General features: G+C 29.6%; 2 protein-coding genes and 1 non-coding gene across 6 annotated transcripts; 1 reads left to right on the top strand and 2 right to left on the bottom strand.

The window, feature by feature from the left end:
• Nucleotides 1-936: 936 nt before the first annotated feature.
• BNAC03G75990D (precursor of CEP14) lies at nucleotides 937-14,967 on the bottom strand. 4 transcript variants are annotated; one of them, XM_048750261.1, is made up of 10 exons: nucleotides 11,645-14,967; nucleotides 11,405-11,526; nucleotides 10,124-10,195; nucleotides 9,706-10,032; nucleotides 9,422-9,627; nucleotides 8,441-8,537; nucleotides 7,028-7,146; nucleotides 6,296-6,354; nucleotides 5,743-5,818; nucleotides 937-2,625 (listed from the first exon to the last, which is right to left on the bottom strand). In XM_048750261.1, the coding sequence occupies exon 1, from the start codon at nucleotides 14,686-14,688 to the stop codon at nucleotides 14,368-14,370; it is 321 nt and encodes a 106-aa protein (XP_048606218.1). In that variant the 5' UTR covers nucleotides 14,689-14,967; the 3' UTR covers nucleotides 937-2,625; nucleotides 5,743-5,818; nucleotides 6,296-6,354; nucleotides 7,028-7,146; nucleotides 8,441-8,537; nucleotides 9,422-9,627; nucleotides 9,706-10,032; nucleotides 10,124-10,195; nucleotides 11,405-11,526; nucleotides 11,645-14,367. The 4 variants fall into 4 exon arrangements, with proteins under 4 accessions (XP_048606218.1, XP_048606220.1, XP_048606217.1 ...); XM_048750263.1 differs by having other exon boundaries at nucleotides 937-2,597; XM_048750260.1 differs by having other exon boundaries at nucleotides 937-5,818.
• Nucleotides 3,694-8,599, top strand: LOC106454158. The gene is made up of 12 exons (XM_048749813.1): nucleotides 3,694-3,814; nucleotides 3,916-3,997; nucleotides 4,077-4,198; nucleotides 4,286-4,370; nucleotides 4,447-4,576; nucleotides 4,652-4,741; nucleotides 4,923-4,957; nucleotides 7,388-7,505; nucleotides 7,629-7,684; nucleotides 7,898-7,952; nucleotides 8,109-8,207; nucleotides 8,423-8,599. The coding sequence occupies exons 1-12, from the start codon at nucleotides 3,694-3,696 to the stop codon at nucleotides 8,597-8,599; spliced, it is 1,170 nt and encodes a 389-aa protein (XP_048605770.1).
• Nucleotides 14,968-15,784: 817 nt separating the features above from the next.
• LOC125584984 lies at nucleotides 15,785-15,883 on the bottom strand. The gene has a single exon (XR_007321877.1). It is a non-coding gene; the product is annotated as a U6 spliceosomal RNA (small nuclear RNA).
• Between the last annotated feature and the right edge of the window lie 5,139 nt (nucleotides 15,884-21,022).

Genomic DNA, 21,022 nt, shown 5'->3' with positions numbered 1-21,022 from the left:
TTATTTTTTCAAATCTCGTGGGTCAAAACCCAATCAGTTACTATATATATATACCATATCATCCATATAGCTACAATATCACAAACTACACGTTTCAAAACAAGCAAAAATATATTAAGCATGAATTTCATTTCTAACTTGAAACCAAAAAGTCTTTGTGGAAGATTATGGTGAATGTCATAAAACTTTGGAAGCAGTACTAGGCTGCTACTGGAGAAACCATTGAATGGTTTTCGTAGACGAAAAAATTAGGTTTTCTTATGATGTATATTCTTTAAATCGTAAGCAAATTATGTGTTTATTATCTGATGCTTTCATTTGTTATTATATTGTAGGGAGACAAAATTCATATATCGGTTAGAAAGGACTGGTTTCACAGTTTGATCCTTTAATGAGACAACAATGTTCTAAGATTCTGTTTAATTTTTCCTTGACACCCTCTTGCGATAACATATAAAGTTATCTGAATCATATGTTGTTTCCAAGATTGAACTGATCAATGATTGTAACTACATTTGTCTAGCCAACTTCCGTTGGATCATTGTTGGTCTTTCTCATCCAAAGTTCTATGTTGGTATGTTCATGATATTTGACTATGTGTATATAAACTCATTTTGTCTATGTGTATATAAACTCATCCAAAGTTCTATGTTGGTATGTTCATGATCATTCTTGGAGTTATATTTTATTTCAGTATGCAATTGTTGCCTTTTATTGATAACAACTATTTATTTTAAGTTTACCATTATCTTTTTATCATCAATAATCAACTTTATCCTCCATGTGATTGTTAATAAATTTCAAGCAATATATATTAACCATAAACGATAAGGTCGGAATCTAACATGTGATTGTTAATAGATTACTTGGTTGACAAGATAATCTATTGTATTTATTGTATATACAATAGATTAATAGGAGCTGATATTATATGTATATTTTGCTAATATTTTTCATATTTCATAATAAGGCCGACTTAAGAGGGTTACTAACATTGATGGGATTTCCAAAATTGTCTTCGACCCCATTGGTGTTCCAGAAATTGATGCTTTAAGATTGAGGTAATACATGCATTCACATATTTTGTTAAATAATATTTTTAAATTCTCTAGATGATCTCTTTGCTATTGCTCATAATAGGATTGCAAACGAAGACTTCTGAAGGCATTATTGACAGCAGTTATTTTGTCTCTATTTTTAATTTTCTTTTGTTTTTTATACATTGTTCTTTTTATATTTTATTAGACTATTGCTTATGTTTCATTTAATATTATATTTATAATTTACCCGCATGCAAACAAATATACAATTTAATTTTAATGGCCATCGCATATAAATTTATATTGACATACTAAAATTCCTAGCTATAATCCGTACTTTCTTACATATATTTTTCTTACTATGCCTTTAACTTTTATTATGTCTACATATTAAAAGTTATAATACTTTAATAATCTCCTCGTCCTGCGCAGGGTGCGGGTTATCACCTAGTAAGGTTGTAAATATGGATATTAACATATGGAAAGTCTTGTTTAAACATTATGTGAGGAACAAGTCTGGGTTTCTATAAAGTTTAAACGAAGGGATACTCAAAAATACACAATTATACTTTCAGATGGAGAGTACAAAATGGCATTGTCTGCATTTGACACCTTAGTGAAAGAGATCAGCTTGAGTGATGAATACCCTATTATCCTCCTCTTTCATTAACCCATTTAACTTCTATAGGCTACTATTGCTCAAGGAGTCGAGGTATTCAAAAATAAAGAAGAAACTACTATTGCTCTCGTGAATTTTTCTCTTCTTCATCTGTCTTGAGGTCACTTAATTTTGCCTTCTGAACAAAAGAAGGAAACTCGGAGCATCTCTAGTAAGTGGGAAATTATCGGCACAAAGCAGGATGAAGAAGAGGTAAATTTATGAAAATGTGAAATATCAGCACAAAAATGCAACTCATTAGATCATTTCCAATGTATTTTTCTATTTTCAGTTCTAAAATAAGAAAAACTCTATGATAAAGATTGTTTTGTCTCCAATGTATTTTTTTATATTTTCTTCTAAAAAGAAATATTATTGTTATATTCTTTTAATTTACAAATAATACTTTTTATTTGTGAAAGTTAAAAATTAATCCAACTTATTTGTTTTTTTCATAAAATTATGATATTATTTATAAACTAAATATTGTTTAAATAAAAAAGTACAATTATATTTATATAAAAAATATATTTTTCTAAAAAAAATATTTATTTTAGGTTATCAATACTATTAAAACAGAAGACCCTTTTTGAGATGCCTCCTGTTTCAATAATATTTACAACTTTATGCCACTGGAATATTTTAAGTCTGTGCTTTTGATTAATTTTTTTTATATTTTATTACTTAAATGACAAATAATTTGTGATCTGAGTATTTACTGGATATCAAACAGATCACACGGCCACGATTCATTCAACATCTTTTGATAATACTTTCAAAACAAATATAGAAATAAAAACCAGATAGAGATCGCAAATCCTCTTCACCACCATTTTGTTCTTCCAGCGCCATTTATACATCTTTCTCCTTCTCGCATTACTCATCAATATTAATCATAACTGTTAAATTAGACGTTTATTAATCTACCTGTAAAGATTACTTATACGGTTAATCTCAAATCTCAAATTATGCCACCAATATCATTACACATATGTTTATAGATGCGATCTTTAAAATTCAAAACAAATCTAATAGCATATCAAGAATAACCAGACATTGCTTCAAACGTTATAGCATATAGGATGAGCAAACTATCTACAAGTGGATACATATAATGGGTTTCAATTCGTTTATAATTTTTAAATATTTAAACTATGGTTTCAAATCGAAATTAAGTTTTTTCAAATTTGTGTATAAATATAGATACTAACAACTTTGTAACAAATTAGATATTAAAAATTATGAAACAAATTCGATATTAACTACTATGAAACAAATTCGCTAATGCACTTACATATTTTATTCCAAATGTATTTATTTAACATTTGAAACTAGCTGGATAAGCATACTCTGGTATAAAAATCGTAACTATTTAATGAAATCCTATCCAAGTTGAACAAATTCAATCATCTAAGAACACAAATCATTTATTGTTGTAATTTATAAGATTTTGAATAATTATATCCATAGAATATTCCTAATATATCACGATTTTATTCAATTTTGCTCGCCTAACTAATTTACCTGCGATATGAAGTATATAAAAAGTCTTTCAAACACAGCAAATATAACCATTCTAAACCTCCAACGTGTCTACCGTCATCTATACTTATGGGTTCCTTAATCAACATCAGCTATCTAAATGATCTTCAGCCTTTCAAAACTGCATGGAGTGTTCACGTGAAAGTTCTTCATACGTGGAAGTCATGCAATCCCAACTTTGGTTCTTCCATTGAGATGGTTCTAGCTGACGAAAATGTAAACCCAATGCCCTACCTGTTTTCTATATTATATGTTTAGTATACATTAAGAAAATCCATCCTTACTTCATCTTTATTTTGACATGTTTTAGGGTGTGAAAATTCATGCCAGTTGCAAACAGTCGTTGTTGCAACACTTCGAGAAACACTTTTGAGTTGGAGAATGGAAAGTTATTCTAACTTTACCTTAAGTCCAGCGACCGGTCTTTACAGACCCACCAATCATGTTTACAAAATGGATTTTGTGAGTCAAACTTTAACTACGGATTCTAATCTCCAATGCGACAGCATGTTCCTCGAGCTCCATGATTTTGCCAACATTGTAAATGGTTTACATGACACATGTTTTCTTAAAGGTAATTTCTAATTTTATGCGATTTTTTTAAAAAATTTATATATTTATTTTTGTGCTTCATAAAACACTTATATATTTGTATAACGGATGTGATTGGTGAAGTCTTAGACTTTGGTGGTCTACAAAATGTTCATTGTGCAAGAAAAGAGGTAACCAAAGTGGAGTTTACTCTTAGAGATATCAAGTAAGTTTTCCATTTACATAATTTCATGGTAGTGTTTAATTTTGTATTTCTAATGTACTGTTTTTATTAACTATCTCAGCAACCACCGCATAAATTGCTGCATCTTCGGAAACTTAGCTGATATTTTGACAAAAGCTGTCAAACAACCAAACTATGGAGATATTTGTTTGATCATATATGCTAAAATCAACAACTACAAGGGTTAATCACATTATTAATTCACAAAACAAAATCTTGTTTTGTTATTTTTTTCATTAATTTTTTTCTTCTGTTTTGTTTTTGTTTCAGGTGAGTTGCAAGTCTCCAATGCATTTGATACTTCTTTGGTTTTGATAAACCCAGATATCAAGGAAGCAAAATCACTTAAACAAATGTATGCAGACATATTAGTATAACATTTTTATGTTGTGGCGAAATTTATTTTGGCTTTATGTTGTTTATTCATTTAGGTTTCATGGTGATGCTAATGCTGTTGATCTGTACCAACATAAAAATGACAAGATTCTGATCCAGAAACAGAGCAAGAAATGGTCCCACTATCCATTCAAAACCATTCAAGAAATAAAACACTCGGATAAGGTTTTGTTATATTGAAATCCTAAATTTATTTCAAATTATAACCGTATTTATACATAAATGTATTGTTGTTTGTAGGGTGGAAATTGTAGAGTAATCTGTACGGTCTATGCTATTGATACCTCAAGTGGATGGTATTATCTAGATTGTATGGTCTGCAAGAATAAGGTTTTGAAACCAACTGTTTCATTTGATGAAATAATTGCCCAACATGGTGGTGTGAATTTTGCCGGTGTATTGTTACCATGGTTTCACCAAGGTTATTTATTTTTAATAACATTTTTGAGTTATATAAATGTAATTCTACTTTTTCTAATACGATACAATTGAATTGTATATTTTTATTCAGGTACAAGTTGGATTTGCTTGTGCAGGATCAAACTGGTGAGTCTAAATTCACTCTTCTGGACACATAAGCAAAACTTATTGTGAAAACTACAGCAACAAAAATTGTGAAACTTTCATTGGCTGAGGTTATATATTATTTATTTTTTAAATATAACAATATAAATTCGTGTCCACTGACCATTATCCAATTAGTCTAACTGCTTATAATAGATTGAAGATCAAGAAGTTTTACCACCTGAGATTGTGGAGATATATGGCAAAACTTATGGATTTGGGATTTCAGATGATGAAAATAATATGATTGGTGGTGCTGAAAAATTCAATGCCATGAAAGTTTGGAATCTTAATGATATTATGTGGAAGAGAATCAAGTCACTCCACCAGATGTTAACTTATTCAAGGAAGAAGCAATGCATCAATGATGAAGGCAACAAGAATAAAAGTGGCTGATATAAGTTATACTCTATGATACTTTTCTCTGTGTTATTTATTTTTAGTCTTAATTTATGTTATGTTTTTACTTTTTAGTGCTTTTTGATTTATTAATTTTTTTTTATTTTTAATGGGATTTTACATTAAGCTACTACATTTGTTTAATAAAAATATCTTATGTATATGTTAACGTATTTATGACTATAAATTCTAATTTTAATTGTTTAACATATATAATAATTTTAATGTTTCAATAACATCAAGAGTTATAAAATAATCTGCATTTGGAAACCATCAAGCAGCATAAAGCCCACATTTTCCTAACTATCCAGAATCAGTTCCATTCCTAACGCAGTTGTACTATTATAGATTTAATGTTGATGGTTTACCTTATTTTTTCTAATATCAGGTTACATGCCATCTGCGAAATCCCTCTTTTATATTATTGTATTGCGTATATTATCACTGTAAAAGAAAACAATACGTTAGAATCATGTTATGCATAAACGCTTTTGATAACAATGAATTGTTAATCAAATTTCAAACCTGATAATATAATTCTGAACATAAAACTACGGATAATAGTTATACTTTCATATTTTATACGTTTTTAAGAAAATCAAAACAGAACACTACAAATTTGTTTATCTAACCGCATATATTCCCTAACTGTATTCAATTACGAATATCTTAACTAAAATATCTACTATAACATATTCGAAAAGAGGATATTCCATTACTTGAATAAAGAGGATTTTCTTAAGCATATCATTTTACTAAACTAACGTCCTATATCCTCTCTACCTGTATTCACTTGGAGTTCCTAGATCCACGACTTAGATGATGTATATATACTGTGTTCTAGACTAATCAAACCCATCACTTAAAGGAAAGAAAACAAACGCATCTCATAAGATGTCTCCGAAGCAGAAAATAGTTTACCTTGATGAGATTCGTCCATGGAAGACAGCCTGGTTGATCGAAGCCAAAATTCTCCACACCTGGAAACCATCCAATGCCAGCTTTGGTGAGAGTTTGGAAATCGCATGTCAGACAACAAGGTAAAATAAACATTGCAAACTGTCAAATAGATTTTTATTAGATGTAAAGCGCTCATCACTTTATATGCTATTATCGCAGGGCACCAAGATTCATGCTACATGTAAGAAAAACTATCTGAAATCTCTGGGGGAACAATGTAAAGTTGGCGAATAGAAGACACTATACAACTTTCAGGTGAGTGCAACCGGGAAACATTACAGACCAACGCAACATATGTATAAGATCACTTTCATCAATCAGATGGTTATTAAACCCTCTGAGTTCCAAAACGATGACATGTTTCTTTCATTGGCAAAGTTTGATTCCATTATGAGTGGAAACTTAGATAACGTTTCTTAATAGGTAATTTTCATCTTATATTTATTGGCTATATAACAGTTGATCGTATAAATTTTAATATGTTTTATATTTTCTACCTAGACATTATTGGACAAGCTATTGAAGTTGGTGAGATTCGAACTCTCCAATGTGGTGGAAAGGAGAAAAAAAAAGATTGAATTCCAGCTAAGAGACATCATGTTAAATATTCCAAATATAGTTTTATTAAGTTACATATCAATGGATCATGAATCAACTTTGACACTAAATACTTTTTTAGAGATGAACGCATACCATGTTGTTTGTGGGGAAAGTTTGCCGAGGATATGGAATCTCATAGAGAGGAAGCACAATTTGAAGTTGTTGTTTTGTCTCATCCGCTTCACTAAAATAGGGGCCTTTCGAGGTAATATCTGAGATTTACATAAATTCAGAGATTTATATAAATTGTTGGTGCCTAAAGTTTCTCCTATTTTAGGTAACCTCCAAATCTCAAACGGTTATGATTCTTCACAATTGGTTTTCAATCCTAACATAAAAGAAGCAGAGGAACTAAGAGAAGCGTATGATTTGCAATACCATTTAACTATGAGATAGATTATAAAACATTTTTTAACTATTTTGTTTTCTAACTTCTATATTATGGGACTGTAGTTACAAATTCCATGATGATTCTATGAGCATTGTTGAAACAAGTGAAGAAGGCAAATATATTGTATCTCAAGCCAACAATGGGACTGGACAGAAATTAACTGGATGGGAAGCAGTCGAGGTTAAAACCATATATGAGATATTGAATTGCACATAGGTTTACATTCTCTCGTGTAATCCATTATTTTTTGACGTTTGTTTTTGAATCTAATTAGTTTAATGTTACATATGTTCAATTTTACAGGTTAATAAGTGCAAAGTTGTTGCTACAATCTATGCTATAGATACTGATTATGCATGGTATTATTTTGGATGTGATTTGTGTCAAACCAGGACTTATAAAGTCCCCGTTGAAGATATAAATCCTTCCACCGTAAACAAACCTTTGCTTTGGTGTGAAAAATGCAAAGAGAATGTGATGAATGTTAAACCAAAGTAAATTTTTGTCTTCTTTAAGTTTCTAATGAACAATCATTAAGATTGCTTGATTTTATTTTGTTATTGTGATTTTAGTATTAGATATAAGCTCCATCTGATGGCTAAGGATGATACAGCTAAAGCAAAATTTGTACTTCTTGATTGGGTTGCATAGCCAGTTATAGGAGTAAAAGCTGAAAAAAATTTCAATGGTTCTTTGGATGAGGTATTTTACTGCCATGAATGCACTTAATATGTTATTAAATTTGTCAACCTTTACTAAAAGATTTGTTATAATTTGATTTAGGTTGAAGATCCTCAGTTGTTGCCTGGCTGTATTAATGAAATTGTGGGGAAGACTTATAATTTTGGGGTTACCATCAAAAAAGAATCTGAGACTTTTAAGGTACTTAAAGTCCGGTCAATTTACAACACACTCATGGTTGATTCTCAATTGGAATCTATGTGGAAAGGGAATAACAGCAAACTCAGCATCAGAGGTATTTCTCGATTTTATTGATCTGTTTTGTATGCAGTAGTTTAATTGTGTAATGTTCATATTGTCATACTTTTGATTGTATTTATTTCAAGTTATACACCTAATATATGTATACATTCTAGGTGTCTCTATTGACTTACAGTGATGAAATCTCTAGCAAGATGGCAACTCCTTCTAAGCGATCAGTGGACGACATTGTTGATATTCCAGATAACACCTCGACTTCAAAGATGCGCCCTGTCAAAAATATCAAGATTGAGAAGATGAGCAGTGATGAGCTAGGCTTAACGGAGAACTAAACTCAGCGCTCTGTAGTTCAACCACTTTATTAATGGTGTTTTTTAGAATTTTTAATAAGTGTTTACATACACACTTTGTCGTTATGCTTTATCTTTTAGGAGTGATGTTTTCAAATCATTATTGTTTTTTTCATATTGGTTTATAATAAATAATTGGTTTTATAAATGTTAAGCATTATGATTAGAATAACATAATTCAAGAACAACGTAAGAAATTTTTTTATCTTGAATTAGTGACATACCGAAATATAACTATCTATTAAACAGTTTTGAAAGAGATAGCAAAAAAAAAACATAAAGATCATTATACTTAAATTTAGATATGTAAATAACTAATGCTACCGTTTCAATACAAGTAATATAAGAACAAAGTAGTTATTTATATTTTTAAATTATTAATTGTTAACATATATTATATATGTAGCCAGTTTTCCTATTACCGTATGGAATGCAGATTCAGTTTTTACTTATTAGAAACTGTACTTCGTAAAAAATTATAATGCGGTTAGATAAACACTAAGTATGATTTTCTATTTCACACTATGTTTGTTTTTATTTCACAGACGTGTGTTTTATTCCACACCATATGCGTGTGTGATTACGCTCAAACAGTTGGAGCTTTAGTAAAAGTTCCTTATGGATTCAACATATTTATATCGCATTCTATATTTCATTATAAAAGCAGATGTTATATAATAATCAGTGAAAACTAATCGTCAATCAGCAAGATGTCCCAATTTCCCTATCTGTCCAGAATCAGTTCCATTCCTAACAAACTATACATTACTCTGTACAAAAACTATTTGAGTAGTAATATGTTACCTGATATACATTGCTCAGCACAAAAACATATCGACCGTGAAGACAATCACTGCCGAGCAGTTTATGAGGCACTTCATTGTGTTGAACTCCTTCTCTGTTTCTTCGTTAGGGAAATGGCCGCGAGAGTATAACTCACTAAGAAGCTGGTCTTTTAGCTGGAACGCGTTCAGTAACGAGTCTTATGCATACTTTGATCACATCATAAACTACAGTGGCATATATACATGTGTGAGAGTTTGCTCTGTTCAATATGAATGGGAAGCGTAGGAGAAGTATAAACAAACCTGCATCGAGTTAGCAGCTTAGTTCTTGCAAACAAGAGACGAAACCTTTAGTCTTTGGAAGCAGGAGGTTGTTCAGAACTGGTAAGCCATGTTCAGCTTTGGCATTTAGCCTCTCTGTATGGTGAAAAGGTTTAAAACCAAAAGTGTTTATAAAACAAGAATGAAACTTCAAAGAAGCATCTCTTGGTTCCTTTAAACTCGAAACTATCTGCCTCAAGTTCGCGTCATCAACTTCCCATCTCCGCTCAACGGGGATAAACTCCCAACCAAACAGAGGTTACTTCATCAAGCTGCTCTTAAGCACATACTTCATGTTCCCAATATGGCCTTTGCGCAGTGCAAGATCCCAGAATCAATTCCATTACTAACGAACTATTCATTACTCTGTACAAAAACTATTTGAGTAGTAATCTATTACCTGATATACGCTAAAAACGGTCTCATTCCATCTGAATCTCCTTATATGATTTTCCTTACGTGTATATGAAATCTATAAAATAAAAAAACAAAAGTGGTGACTTCTGTTGTTGCAATAGTTTATTATTACTGACAGGAAACAGAAGGAAACAATTAAATTGTATAGTACGATGGTATTAAGAAGAACACTTATCTTATCTCCTATTGATTCTTTGTATTTCACAGCGTAATATGAGATCTTTGAGTATAATTATTTCTCAATATTTAAAGAATATAAAAAAATTACAGTAATAATAACCTGATACAAATCTTATATATTAAAACATAAGTCACAACCTTGATTCATGTGTGATTTTTTTTTAAAATGGACCTAATGGACATATTCATAAAAAGTCATGTTACATTTAATCTCTAATCTTATAATTTAAATTTTACGCCTACCAGAAATTTTTATGGGGCAATCAATAATTGGATTTAAACAATAGATGATTTATTGAATTTATAGATAGTATAGATTAAATAGATATAATTTAATGTTGTAATACTATACCTCCATATGTTAATTATTTAAATATTTGTCGGTGTTAACTTTTAAAATTATAAAGATTTTTTTTAAATAACAAAAATCATATTATCTAACAATGATTAATCTTTACTACCTTAAACCAATGAAAACAAATTTTAAACTATATAATTTATTTTAAAAATTAAACAAAAACTAAATGTTTAATTATTTACTCGATAATATAAATCTATGATGCGAAAAGTTTAATTTTTTAAAAACGTTCTAAATTTGTGCAATGTTACAATATTTTTGAATATGGCAATAAAACAATATTTTTGAATATGACAATAAAACAATATTTTACTAATCTTTATATATATATTTACGATTTTAATAATGAAATAATAATCCGAAAATATATATATAGAAGAAGATACAAATACATGTGAAAGTCTGAAACAATCTATTCAATGAAAAAAATATACCGTAAACTTATTGTAATTTAAAAATTGATAGACACATATATATTATAATATATACCAATTTAGAATTGAAAACAAAATGTTTATATAAAAATAAATGAAAACAAAAATAAATGAAAACAAAATATTATAATTTAAAAACAAAATGTTTATATTAAAAATTACAAAGAATAAAACTTTATGGTAGAAAAATATTATTTTGCTTTTTTAAAAAATATTTAGGAAGTTTTAATTGTAAAAATACTTTCGTATGTATAATGGAGCTACAATTTTAACACATGCATTTAAAATATACCTTTCGAGTTTCGGTGTCCATCTGAATTTTTACGGCTTAAACTTTGAATCCGTTTTTACTCTCTTTGAAGTCATCACAACACGTTCTATCTTATTGGAAGAAAGAAAGTAATCGGTTACAACCTGCCAAACAGATTGAAAAAGAAAAGAAGTTAGATCTGTCTTATTTTTGATCTTCATAAGCATTTAAACTTAACAATATAGATATCACAGAGAATTAAGGGAAACATATCTAACTTACAGGTAATTTACCGATGAGCATCAAACTAAGGTCGTCCGTCGGTAGATCGCCTTATTCTTCAATTTTGAGAAACCGACAGTAGGATAAAGTTGATGTTTTGTCCACATATTAATCTCAGATAATATAAACATGTTAAGGTTAATATAATGGGCTAGAGCTCATTTGTTATTTATATTACAGACCCAACATAATATGTTTGGTAAACACATAATAATAATATATAAATAGATTTATTGCAAACTGTTTTAATATTAAATTATTTAGTCAAATATTAATAATCTGATAAGGTAATATATTGTTTATATTAAAACACATTATTTTCAATATGATATTATTTTAAATTTAATTCCTGAATATATATTTTGTAAATAGTTTATAAAAATCATCACAATAATTATAGCCAACAAAAGCTTTTGTAATTATTGCTATTATAAATTTTATTAAAAAATAACTAATTTATGGGCTGAATATTATTTTATCCTTTAACAAAAAAATAATAAAATAAAGATGTATTTAGGTTTTTGTTTAGAATCATAACTATGCGATGTGTACAATAATATTTATGACTAAGATAAATATCGTCATCGCATATAAATAATACTCTATCTTGATGTTATAGTTAACATATAATAAATTTATACTTTAAAATTAGCTAGTTTGTTTGTCATTAACGCAATAACATATATTTTTCTATCATTGCTTGAAATAATATTACGCACACAATATACAAACGAAGTATACATGATTTGATAACTTTGAATTTTACCTGAAACAAATCCCGTGCTTCCAAAGCGCGGGTCCTAATATAGTAATTATTAAAGTAAATAGTCAAAGGATCATTTTGTAAATAAAAATGACAATTCTCTCAAATAGCTCATTTTAAGTTATTGTCACAAAAAAAACATTCAAAGAAGAAAATGATCAAATCATGTTTTTGTCACAAAATCCTTGTACCCATTTGTTTATGGATCTATAAATAAATATATATATATATATATATATATTTAATAATTTTGAATTATATGTTTTCAAATTCAATAATTTTACTAATTTTCATTTTTAATTTTTGTATATTTTATTTTTGAAATTCGAAAATACTTTTTGAAACTATTTTTAAAATTTTATTTTTAAATTTTCAAGATTTATTTTCTATTTTAAAAATTTTTAAACCCCGCCCCTTAACTATAAGCTCAAAGTTTAGGATTAGTTAACCATAAGGATATAAAAGTATATTTATCTTTAATAAAGCCTCTTTGATCATTTTTTTACTTGAATGCTCTTTTATGAAAATAACTAAAAAGACTATCCGTAGAAAATTCTTCATATAAAAAAATGTCTCTATGTTATAAATGAATGCTATTTTTCTGTAAATATAGAAGTGAAAATAGCAATATCTAGGTTAGAAGAAAAAATAGAGGTGGATGGAAGTTAATTTTTCTTTATTATAGTTCAAGTCAAAATACTTATGGGTTGGAAACGCTTTTAGTTTTTAATTTTAATTTTATTTTATCAAAGACGAGTAGGTCTATTGGTTTAAATTCTCGGATTATTTACTACGAATTTTATAAATCAAAGGTTTGAAAAGGATATACTCTCCAAAGAGAAGTTAAATTACATTGTTAAGATTTTGCCCTAGAAGAATATATGGAATCCACGGATACATAACTTCGTTAAACAAAATCTTATCAATAAAGGTCCATATTTAAAAATTTGCGCCAAAAGTGGTATGTATTTAGCATGTATTTAATAAAAGTTTCGAGGCCAAAATCACATTTTATATAGATTGAAGCGCTCGCTCATATTTTGTTGTTGCCTAGGGCTCTTGCGATTGCTGGGCCGGGCCTGATAGCAAGAGAAACGTTAATTGAGTTCATTGTCAGAATTGTAATAAGTTGACTAACCCTAACCAAAGTAATTGATATCACAACTCTCTCTGCGGCCTGCGGGCCTGCCCATCCGGACAATCGATTCTACGGGATCCCAGCGATTCTATTACTCATGTGAAAATTATTGTTAGTAGTAGTGTAATACAATGCACTAATGACGTAAAGAAAATATAAACAAAAATGTAAAGCACTGTTCATTCACATGTCGGTTGGTTTTAAGACGACCACTAATTTGTATTTCAGCCCAAGAGTTGTAATACCACCAACTACCAAGCATGATTTCCTTCAAAAACACGCCCCATTCAATCAATTCTACGTCGCAGTCCAAAGTGAAATCAATACTCCTCTCCATGAGTTAGAGTTAATATAATAGATTTCCAATTCTTTGTCGCCATCACAACAACAACATAAGATGTAAAACACTGTTACTAAACCGGTAATTTCTACTTTGTTAACACACATCTGTGGAACTTTAGTATAGCAACGTAGAACACTATAACTTTTAAATGTAGTCTGACATTTTTTTTATTATGGTTATTTATTTTATTCATTTAATTGTTTGTTAGAGATTTGCTTTTACACCAAGGTTCAAATGATCGATATATAAAAATTACACCAAGTAACTTATTTTTCAAATCCCAGAACACTTGTGCCATAACCGTATATTACTGGTCAGTGGTTTCCTTAGACTACCAAAGGGTAAAGCACACGGGTAGTAATACTACCATGGTATATTAAAGAATGTACTAACTACTACCATGGTATATTAAAGAATGTACTAACTTGACCAAAAAAAAAAATTAAAGCAAAAATGAAGTAGGAGTCTAACGGAGACTCTCAATGGCCAACGCCGGGACTGGGAACGGACTGAAGAAGCCGGTAAACGGTGGAGAGATGTCGAGATCGGTGCTTTACGTTGGAGATGACGGCGTAACCCTTTTTGCTCGGCGTCGAGTTTTGGATTTTTCCCTTTGGCAGAGCAGTTAGGGTTGTGGTTTTGGTCACGTGAGGCATGTGATTCTTCTCTTCCTCTCTCACGGTCAAGTTCTCTTGTTTCTTCATCTCCAACAGCTTTCTTGAAGAAACTGGCAACGGCGAGACCACGACGATGATGGCGAAGACTATGAAAAGCCAGATGGTCAATATACGAACGGCCATGAAAAGCTTTGATCTTTGTGGAGAAAATAATCTATTAGATTCAGAGAGACAGAGAAAAGGAGAGAAAGGACTTCAAAAAAATATGAAGGCTTAAGGTTGTTATGAAAGCATGAAGTAGTATCTATATATAGTCAATAGATAGAGAAAGAGAGGGTTCCTATTTTAGAATGTTGATAAAAGGTGATGAATTAGTGTAATCATCGCTATTTGTCTTTTGGGCTTGTTTTTCTTTCTTTTGAATAGAAGTCTAAAGTGACACACTACCGCATGCATGCATAGGCATGACTTGGTTAGAATTTTCAAACAACATGTTCTCTATGAAATTTCATTTATATGGTAAATAGGGGAAAATGAAATGAGAAATAAAAATCAAACGTTCTAAAAGTCATGTACTAACTTATGAAAGAAGGTTCTTGGCAGTTTCCAATTGTACATGGAAAAATGAATTAAGTACCCAAAAGTCAAAAGAGGAAATTTAGACATCAGCCTGAAAGATGAAAAGTGAAATTATCATTCGTACAAAGATAAATATTACCAAACAATTGTTATTCCAAAATGAGAAAGGTTTTTAATCTGCAAGGAGGCCAAACCAAAGTCGAAGATCCAATAAAAAAATAACTCAAAGAAAAGAAAAGAAGCTAAGAAGAAAATTTGACTTGAAAAGAAAGGGATTAGTCATTAACGAGAGTACCAAGACTGTTTAACCAGTATGCAGTAATCAGAATAATATCTAATGAATCAAGTTGAGTTTAGTTACACTTTATGTACTTAGTGAATAATTTAATCAATTTAGTACTATTAGACTATTTTAGTTGAATAGTTACGTAGGCTAACTAAATCTGATGGGATATGTTATTTGATACGATGTAACACGTGATGAAGTTGATGTTTTCAAAACTCAAAAGCCACCGGCCACCATTTTCAACGGCGTTCGTCACTCCGCCAAATATTAGGCTCACAAGTTTCACACTTTCCGGTTTATGTTGTTATCCCAACATTTTTGGAGTTTTCTAGTTCTCTAATTGGAGATTATTGAATTCAAAGTTTCAGTTTTATGAACACATATTAACGCCTGACTTTTTTTTTTGTAAAAGTTAAAAAATTAGACTATTTTTGATTTGTATATGTCATATTTGCGCAATGGTCATGCTAATATTTTCTTATCGTTCTAATTTTATCGGATGCTCGAAGGAACTATTAACGTCTGACTTGATTACTTAAATTTTCAAGTTTTTAAAATTTAAAAATTAGCTGATGTAAAACAAGCCATTACAAACATGAAATCTAATCAGTACTTAAATGGCTGCAGGAGAATGTCTGATTAGTGAGCTCTTAGCAAATAAATTACTTAGTTACGTGAACCTAATGAAAATTAATCATGGAATTTGACAGACAGGACCGAACCAACCTGCCTTGCCCTGTGTAAGGTGATTCGAGCGATCCAGTCACGTTATGGTTAGAGTCTAAGTCTATCAAGAATGTATATAGTAATCTTTTCTTTGTCAACTGATATTAATCCATTTTAACTACTAACTAGGTGATTATCCGCGCACATGCGCAAAATGAAATATATATTAATCTGAATATCTATTAAATGTAATTTTTACTCATATGGTTTTATGATCATTTGTATTTTATTATAACAAAAAATTTAAATTATAGATCATAAAATTTTCAGTGTAAGACTTTTAACAATTTTTTCGTTATTTATAATCATTTTTAAAAATTCAAAATATAACGTATACGAAAAATCTAATTTTATATTGTTAATATGATTGTTTAATTTATTTTAATAATATAAAATTAAAAATAATGAAGATATGTAAATTATTGTCAAATCTTTATTATTAAAATTATTAGTTCAAATATATATTTTATTCATTTTTGGTAATTCCGTAGCTTTTATTTAATGAAAGAAAGAAAAACAATAATTGTAGATAGTTAATTAATTTCATAGTTAGTTTAAGGGGAATTATATAATATATGTCTAGTGGACCAACATATTTCTTTCAAAACTTTGAAAGTATTATAGTTAAAATGTTTGTAATGTTTTCTCAACTCAGATATCATTCATGTTCCTCGGACAGCGAACCTTAAGGCAGATAGCTTAGCACGCAGTGCTAGAAACCAACCGTCTTTTGTCGTGCACATGGATGCACAGTTATCATTTTGGTTTACAGAGTCAATATGAGTCTGTGAATGTTTGATGTCAAAAAAAAAAAATGTTTGTAATGTTTTTTTTAATATGCATGGGATTTGCATTTTCAAACTACAATTTTTTCTCTTTAAATCGATAAACTAGACTGGCATTAATTAAGAGAAACTTAATTACTGGTTCTCAGACATTTGAAAGTCGCCGATAGATGTTATCTTATCTATCACATGGTCAGGTATGTAACAACATAATTGTTAAACTTGTCGAGATTTTTTCACAAATTTGGATATTTTTATAAAGCTTTTTTTTTATCTTATATTGTTTTCACACATATATCACACTATTCATCACGTGCCCATGTTGATGCAATAATATATAACTTGTTAAAATTGTCAAAAAGTTACAAACTAGCTTTCGATATATTTATTTGAAGAATTTTGTTTTTTTATTTTTATTTTTTTTAAGACTTTTGTTTATAATAATATATTGTATTCCCATATATATTTCAGGTAAAACCGGAAATAGTCTTACTGATATAACAGCTTTTGAAACAATTTTCTAAATTATTTTATAAATTTAAAGTTTTTTTTAAATCCACAAAATTGATCCTAACAAAAAACGTTGTTGAAAATCGCTTATAATAATAGTATATAGATAGAGATAATTTTGCTGTTATATATCTATACCATAAGTCAAAAGTTATAAATTCCAAAATCATAGGAAAAATTATCAAAAATACTTTTATCGTATGTCTTCTACAAAAAGTTTAGTTCTCTTTGATTATTGTATCAAGAGCATTAAGTCATTTTTTTTTCTTTTTTTTTTGGGTCAAAGAGCATTAAGTCATCTAATTATCTGGTTTCATCCGTTAAAAAAGTTATCTGGTTTCATATCACTGTTTTATCGATGTAATAATGCAAAGCGTATTCACGACATGCTAAAACATAAACGCGTGGAGGCAGGGAAAAGTCAAAAGCATGGCCAGTACGTGAGACTCCAAAATGGGCCTCCACCGCTCGACCTTCACGTATAACCCTTATACATACATGTTGCTGTTTTGTACCCCTTCCGTTTCTAAACAAGTGTCAATATGATATTTTTCATATAGATTAAAGACACTGTTGAAATATATGTAAATTGTTATTAATTACATTTCTCTGACTAATAGTATTTGAAATAAATAAAATTATTTATAAAATCAATGCAGTTTTCAATTAATTTTCAAGTGAAAGTAAATATAATTTGCATTGAAATTGTAAAGTGACACTTTTTGTGTAATAAGAAAAAATGTTAGAATGATACTTATTATGAAACAGATGAAGTATTTTTCTTCTGTTATAGTTATATATATATTTACAAAATTATTTGTCGAAAAGAAAAAATCCTAGCATATGCATGTTTACTGGTAAGCCCCTCAACTAATGCTAAGTAAAATAAACCGATAATTTCATCACTACAAAAAACAGACGAATTCATCCGAAAAATACAGACTAAAAAGCAGACGAATTCTGTTGGATTCCAATAGAAGTTATTCCGACAAAATACCGACAAAAAATACTATGAGAAAGTTTCATCTACTTCATCGAAAAATATTTCCAACGAATCATTGCTTCGTCAAAAAAAATGTCCAACAATTTTGGGATCGTCAAAAAACATTCATGAAGGAACTCTTCATCAGTATAGATGCGCTCTTCGATTTTATTGTTTTTTTTTATCGTCGGTATCTTCAGTCTATTCTTCTTGTAGTAATTTTCATGAATCTTTCTATGCGTCAGCCGGTTACGGGATTAAAGATTGCAATTTCTCTGAGACATTTCTATTTTCATAAAGGCAAGGTCTTAGTGTGTTTTCACTTTTAGGGTGAGTCTCAGACAATCTCTTTATGTCCTTCTGTTTAGTGTTTTCAAGTCTACTTTTCTTTGATCATGTTGGTTAAGTTACTAATGGAGTTTACAGATGAAAAAGTTTTTCATTAGATTTATCAAAAAACTAATGGTCAAAACAAAATTATAATGAAAACTAAGGATCAAAATTTAAAGCATATTATATAGTCAAAATTTCTTTGAAATGGAAAAAAATTTAGAAATAATTTGCTTGTTAGTCGTAAAAACTTTTAAGCATTCTCCGGAACTAAATAACAAATCATTTATTTTTGGCTTTCTATATGATGTTTTTGCAGTTTTCAAAATGACTTAAGATAGTATATAGTAGTTAGCTGATCCAACCTTTCATTTTATACAAACTACTAATGTTTTCTTCGGTGGAAGCAAGTAATGAATATGTGACGCCCAATACCGTGAGGGGTAGGTCCTTTAGAAAAGTAAAGATGATTGATTTAATTTAAACTTAAAAAAGACTAAAAGAGTGGGTGGGTCACATGGGCATGTTCTGGTATTGCCCATCAACAGAGAAGCATTGGCGCATTCCGCGTTTTCATGAACACGTCCGGTCCCATGCACCCTCTCTACTATTCCCCTTTATGTACACATCTGATCTCTTTGTATGTATATGCACACACATAATTTGCTTTAAACTAGTAGCACATACAAGAGATGTAAACTTGGTTCAAAAAAAATAAACAAGAGATGTATACTTGTGTACAACGACATACATTACAATCACTAAACTCATTTCACATATAGTAGAATAGTATAATGATGAAAGAAACAAACAACAACAAAACAAAACTATTGCATGAGAATTATATAATGGTCAAAAACTAGTTTTGATGTTTGATATTTGTGTAGTAATCTAATGAAAAACTTTTAAAAATGAAAGAAGTGATACTACTTAAAGGAAATTAGTTTTTTTTTGTCAGAAAAAAAGAAATCCAAATTATTCCCAAATTATATGTAAGAGTCGAATACTTATGTTATTTAAAGCATATGCAATTAATGGCTAATCATAGTTAAAATCATGGTAAAAAGATTGGAACTCATGATATATTTAATTTTAAAGATGAATTTTTCGACTACTAAACCTTACGGTCAGCGACAAGAAATCTATCTAGGTGATGCCACTTTATTTATTATCTTCTTTTTCCTTCTGATATAAATTTCCTTCTGATATAAATGGGAGTATCACTTCTGAAGCATAACCCCACATTTCGAACTTTTTGGGTAATATTTGTCTTTATTGATTTATTAGACGGTATAATATGTTAGTCGAATTGGCTTGCGTGACAATTATGCTCGTTTTTATGATTTTCATTTTCATATAAAATTGATACTCCATGTTAAATCTTGGAATTGAATACAAGTCTCAAATGTTTGGCAAAGTCATTAATTGATACGGAAACAAATATTTCTCTTTGTCAGGATGTATATATTTGACTTGGAATTTTAAAATTCGAGAGAGGACGTGTTTGATCACGATGTGCACAACCTATCGCACACTCTGTTGGAAGATATACATACTAACAAAGTGAGCGAAGCACATAAGTTATGGGCTGCCGACAAAAATTGCTTCGCAGATATTATAATTTGTACGCTTTAATATCATAGCTTATAGACTATATATAAAGTAGTCCAGATTAAACATATAGTCAAATAATGAAAATAAGGTAGCGGAATTCGGTCGCAAGCTATGTGTAGTTAATAAGGTTGGTGAAACAATTTTCATCAACGACCAAGAACATGGAAGGAATGGTCTCTCACTGTTGCAATTGCTGACTTTACTTGTACTAAGTGTTTTCCCCTTGCTATGAAACTATAAGTCCATATAACAAACATATTAATTAAAAAAAAAATTTACCAAAAAAAAAAACATATTAATTTATAACATTATTCTAAAAGTTTACAAAATAGTGAGGAAAAGATATGACAGCTACAGAATAATTCGAATTTCATTAACCACACAAACCTAAAATGACACATCACAAAAAAAAGAAAGAAGATAACTGTTTAGTAGACCCAACATTTCTTATGAAGAAGAGATAGACTAGAGGACGAAGAAAACAAGAGTGGGGGCTTTTGGTGAGCAAAATGCGGCGTGAATTGATGTCAGTGGCTAAGGTATCTGTCTTCAGACATAAAGTATTTGTTTGTTCCTCAAAGTATTCTTGTGTCTCTCCAAGTAGGTTTTCTTTTTTCTTTGGCTTAAAGACGAGTGTTTTTTTTTGTTCGAGAACTATTAAAGAGGAGTGTTGGTCGATGAATAAAGGAAAGAGAAAATAAAAAC

The sequence above is a fragment of the Brassica napus genome, chromosome C3 (genome assembly GCF_020379485.1).
Source record: "Brassica napus cultivar Da-Ae chromosome C3, Da-Ae, whole genome shotgun sequence".
NCBI classification, from domain to species: Eukaryota; Viridiplantae; Streptophyta; class Magnoliopsida; order Brassicales; family Brassicaceae; genus Brassica; species Brassica napus.
Note: the sequence above shows the minus strand (reverse complement) of the source record. Positions and strands in the feature narration are given on the sequence as shown.

Coding starts and splice junctions, on each gene's coding strand:
- LOC106454158 (XM_048749813.1), top strand. CDS start 3,694: ATGGATTTTGTGAGTCAAACTTTAACTACGGATTCTAATCTCCAATGC. Junction 4,742..4,922: donor GTATGGTCTGCAAGAATAAG/GTTTTGAAACCA, acceptor ATTTTTATTCAG/GTACAAGTTGGATTTGCTTG. Junction 7,685..7,897: donor ATAGATACTGATTATGCATG/GTATTATTTTGG, acceptor TTGTGATTTTAG/TATTAGATATAAGCTCCATC.
- BNAC03G75990D (XM_048750260.1), bottom strand. CDS start 14,688: ATGGCCGTTCGTATATTGACCATCTGGCTTTTCATAGTCTTCGCCATC.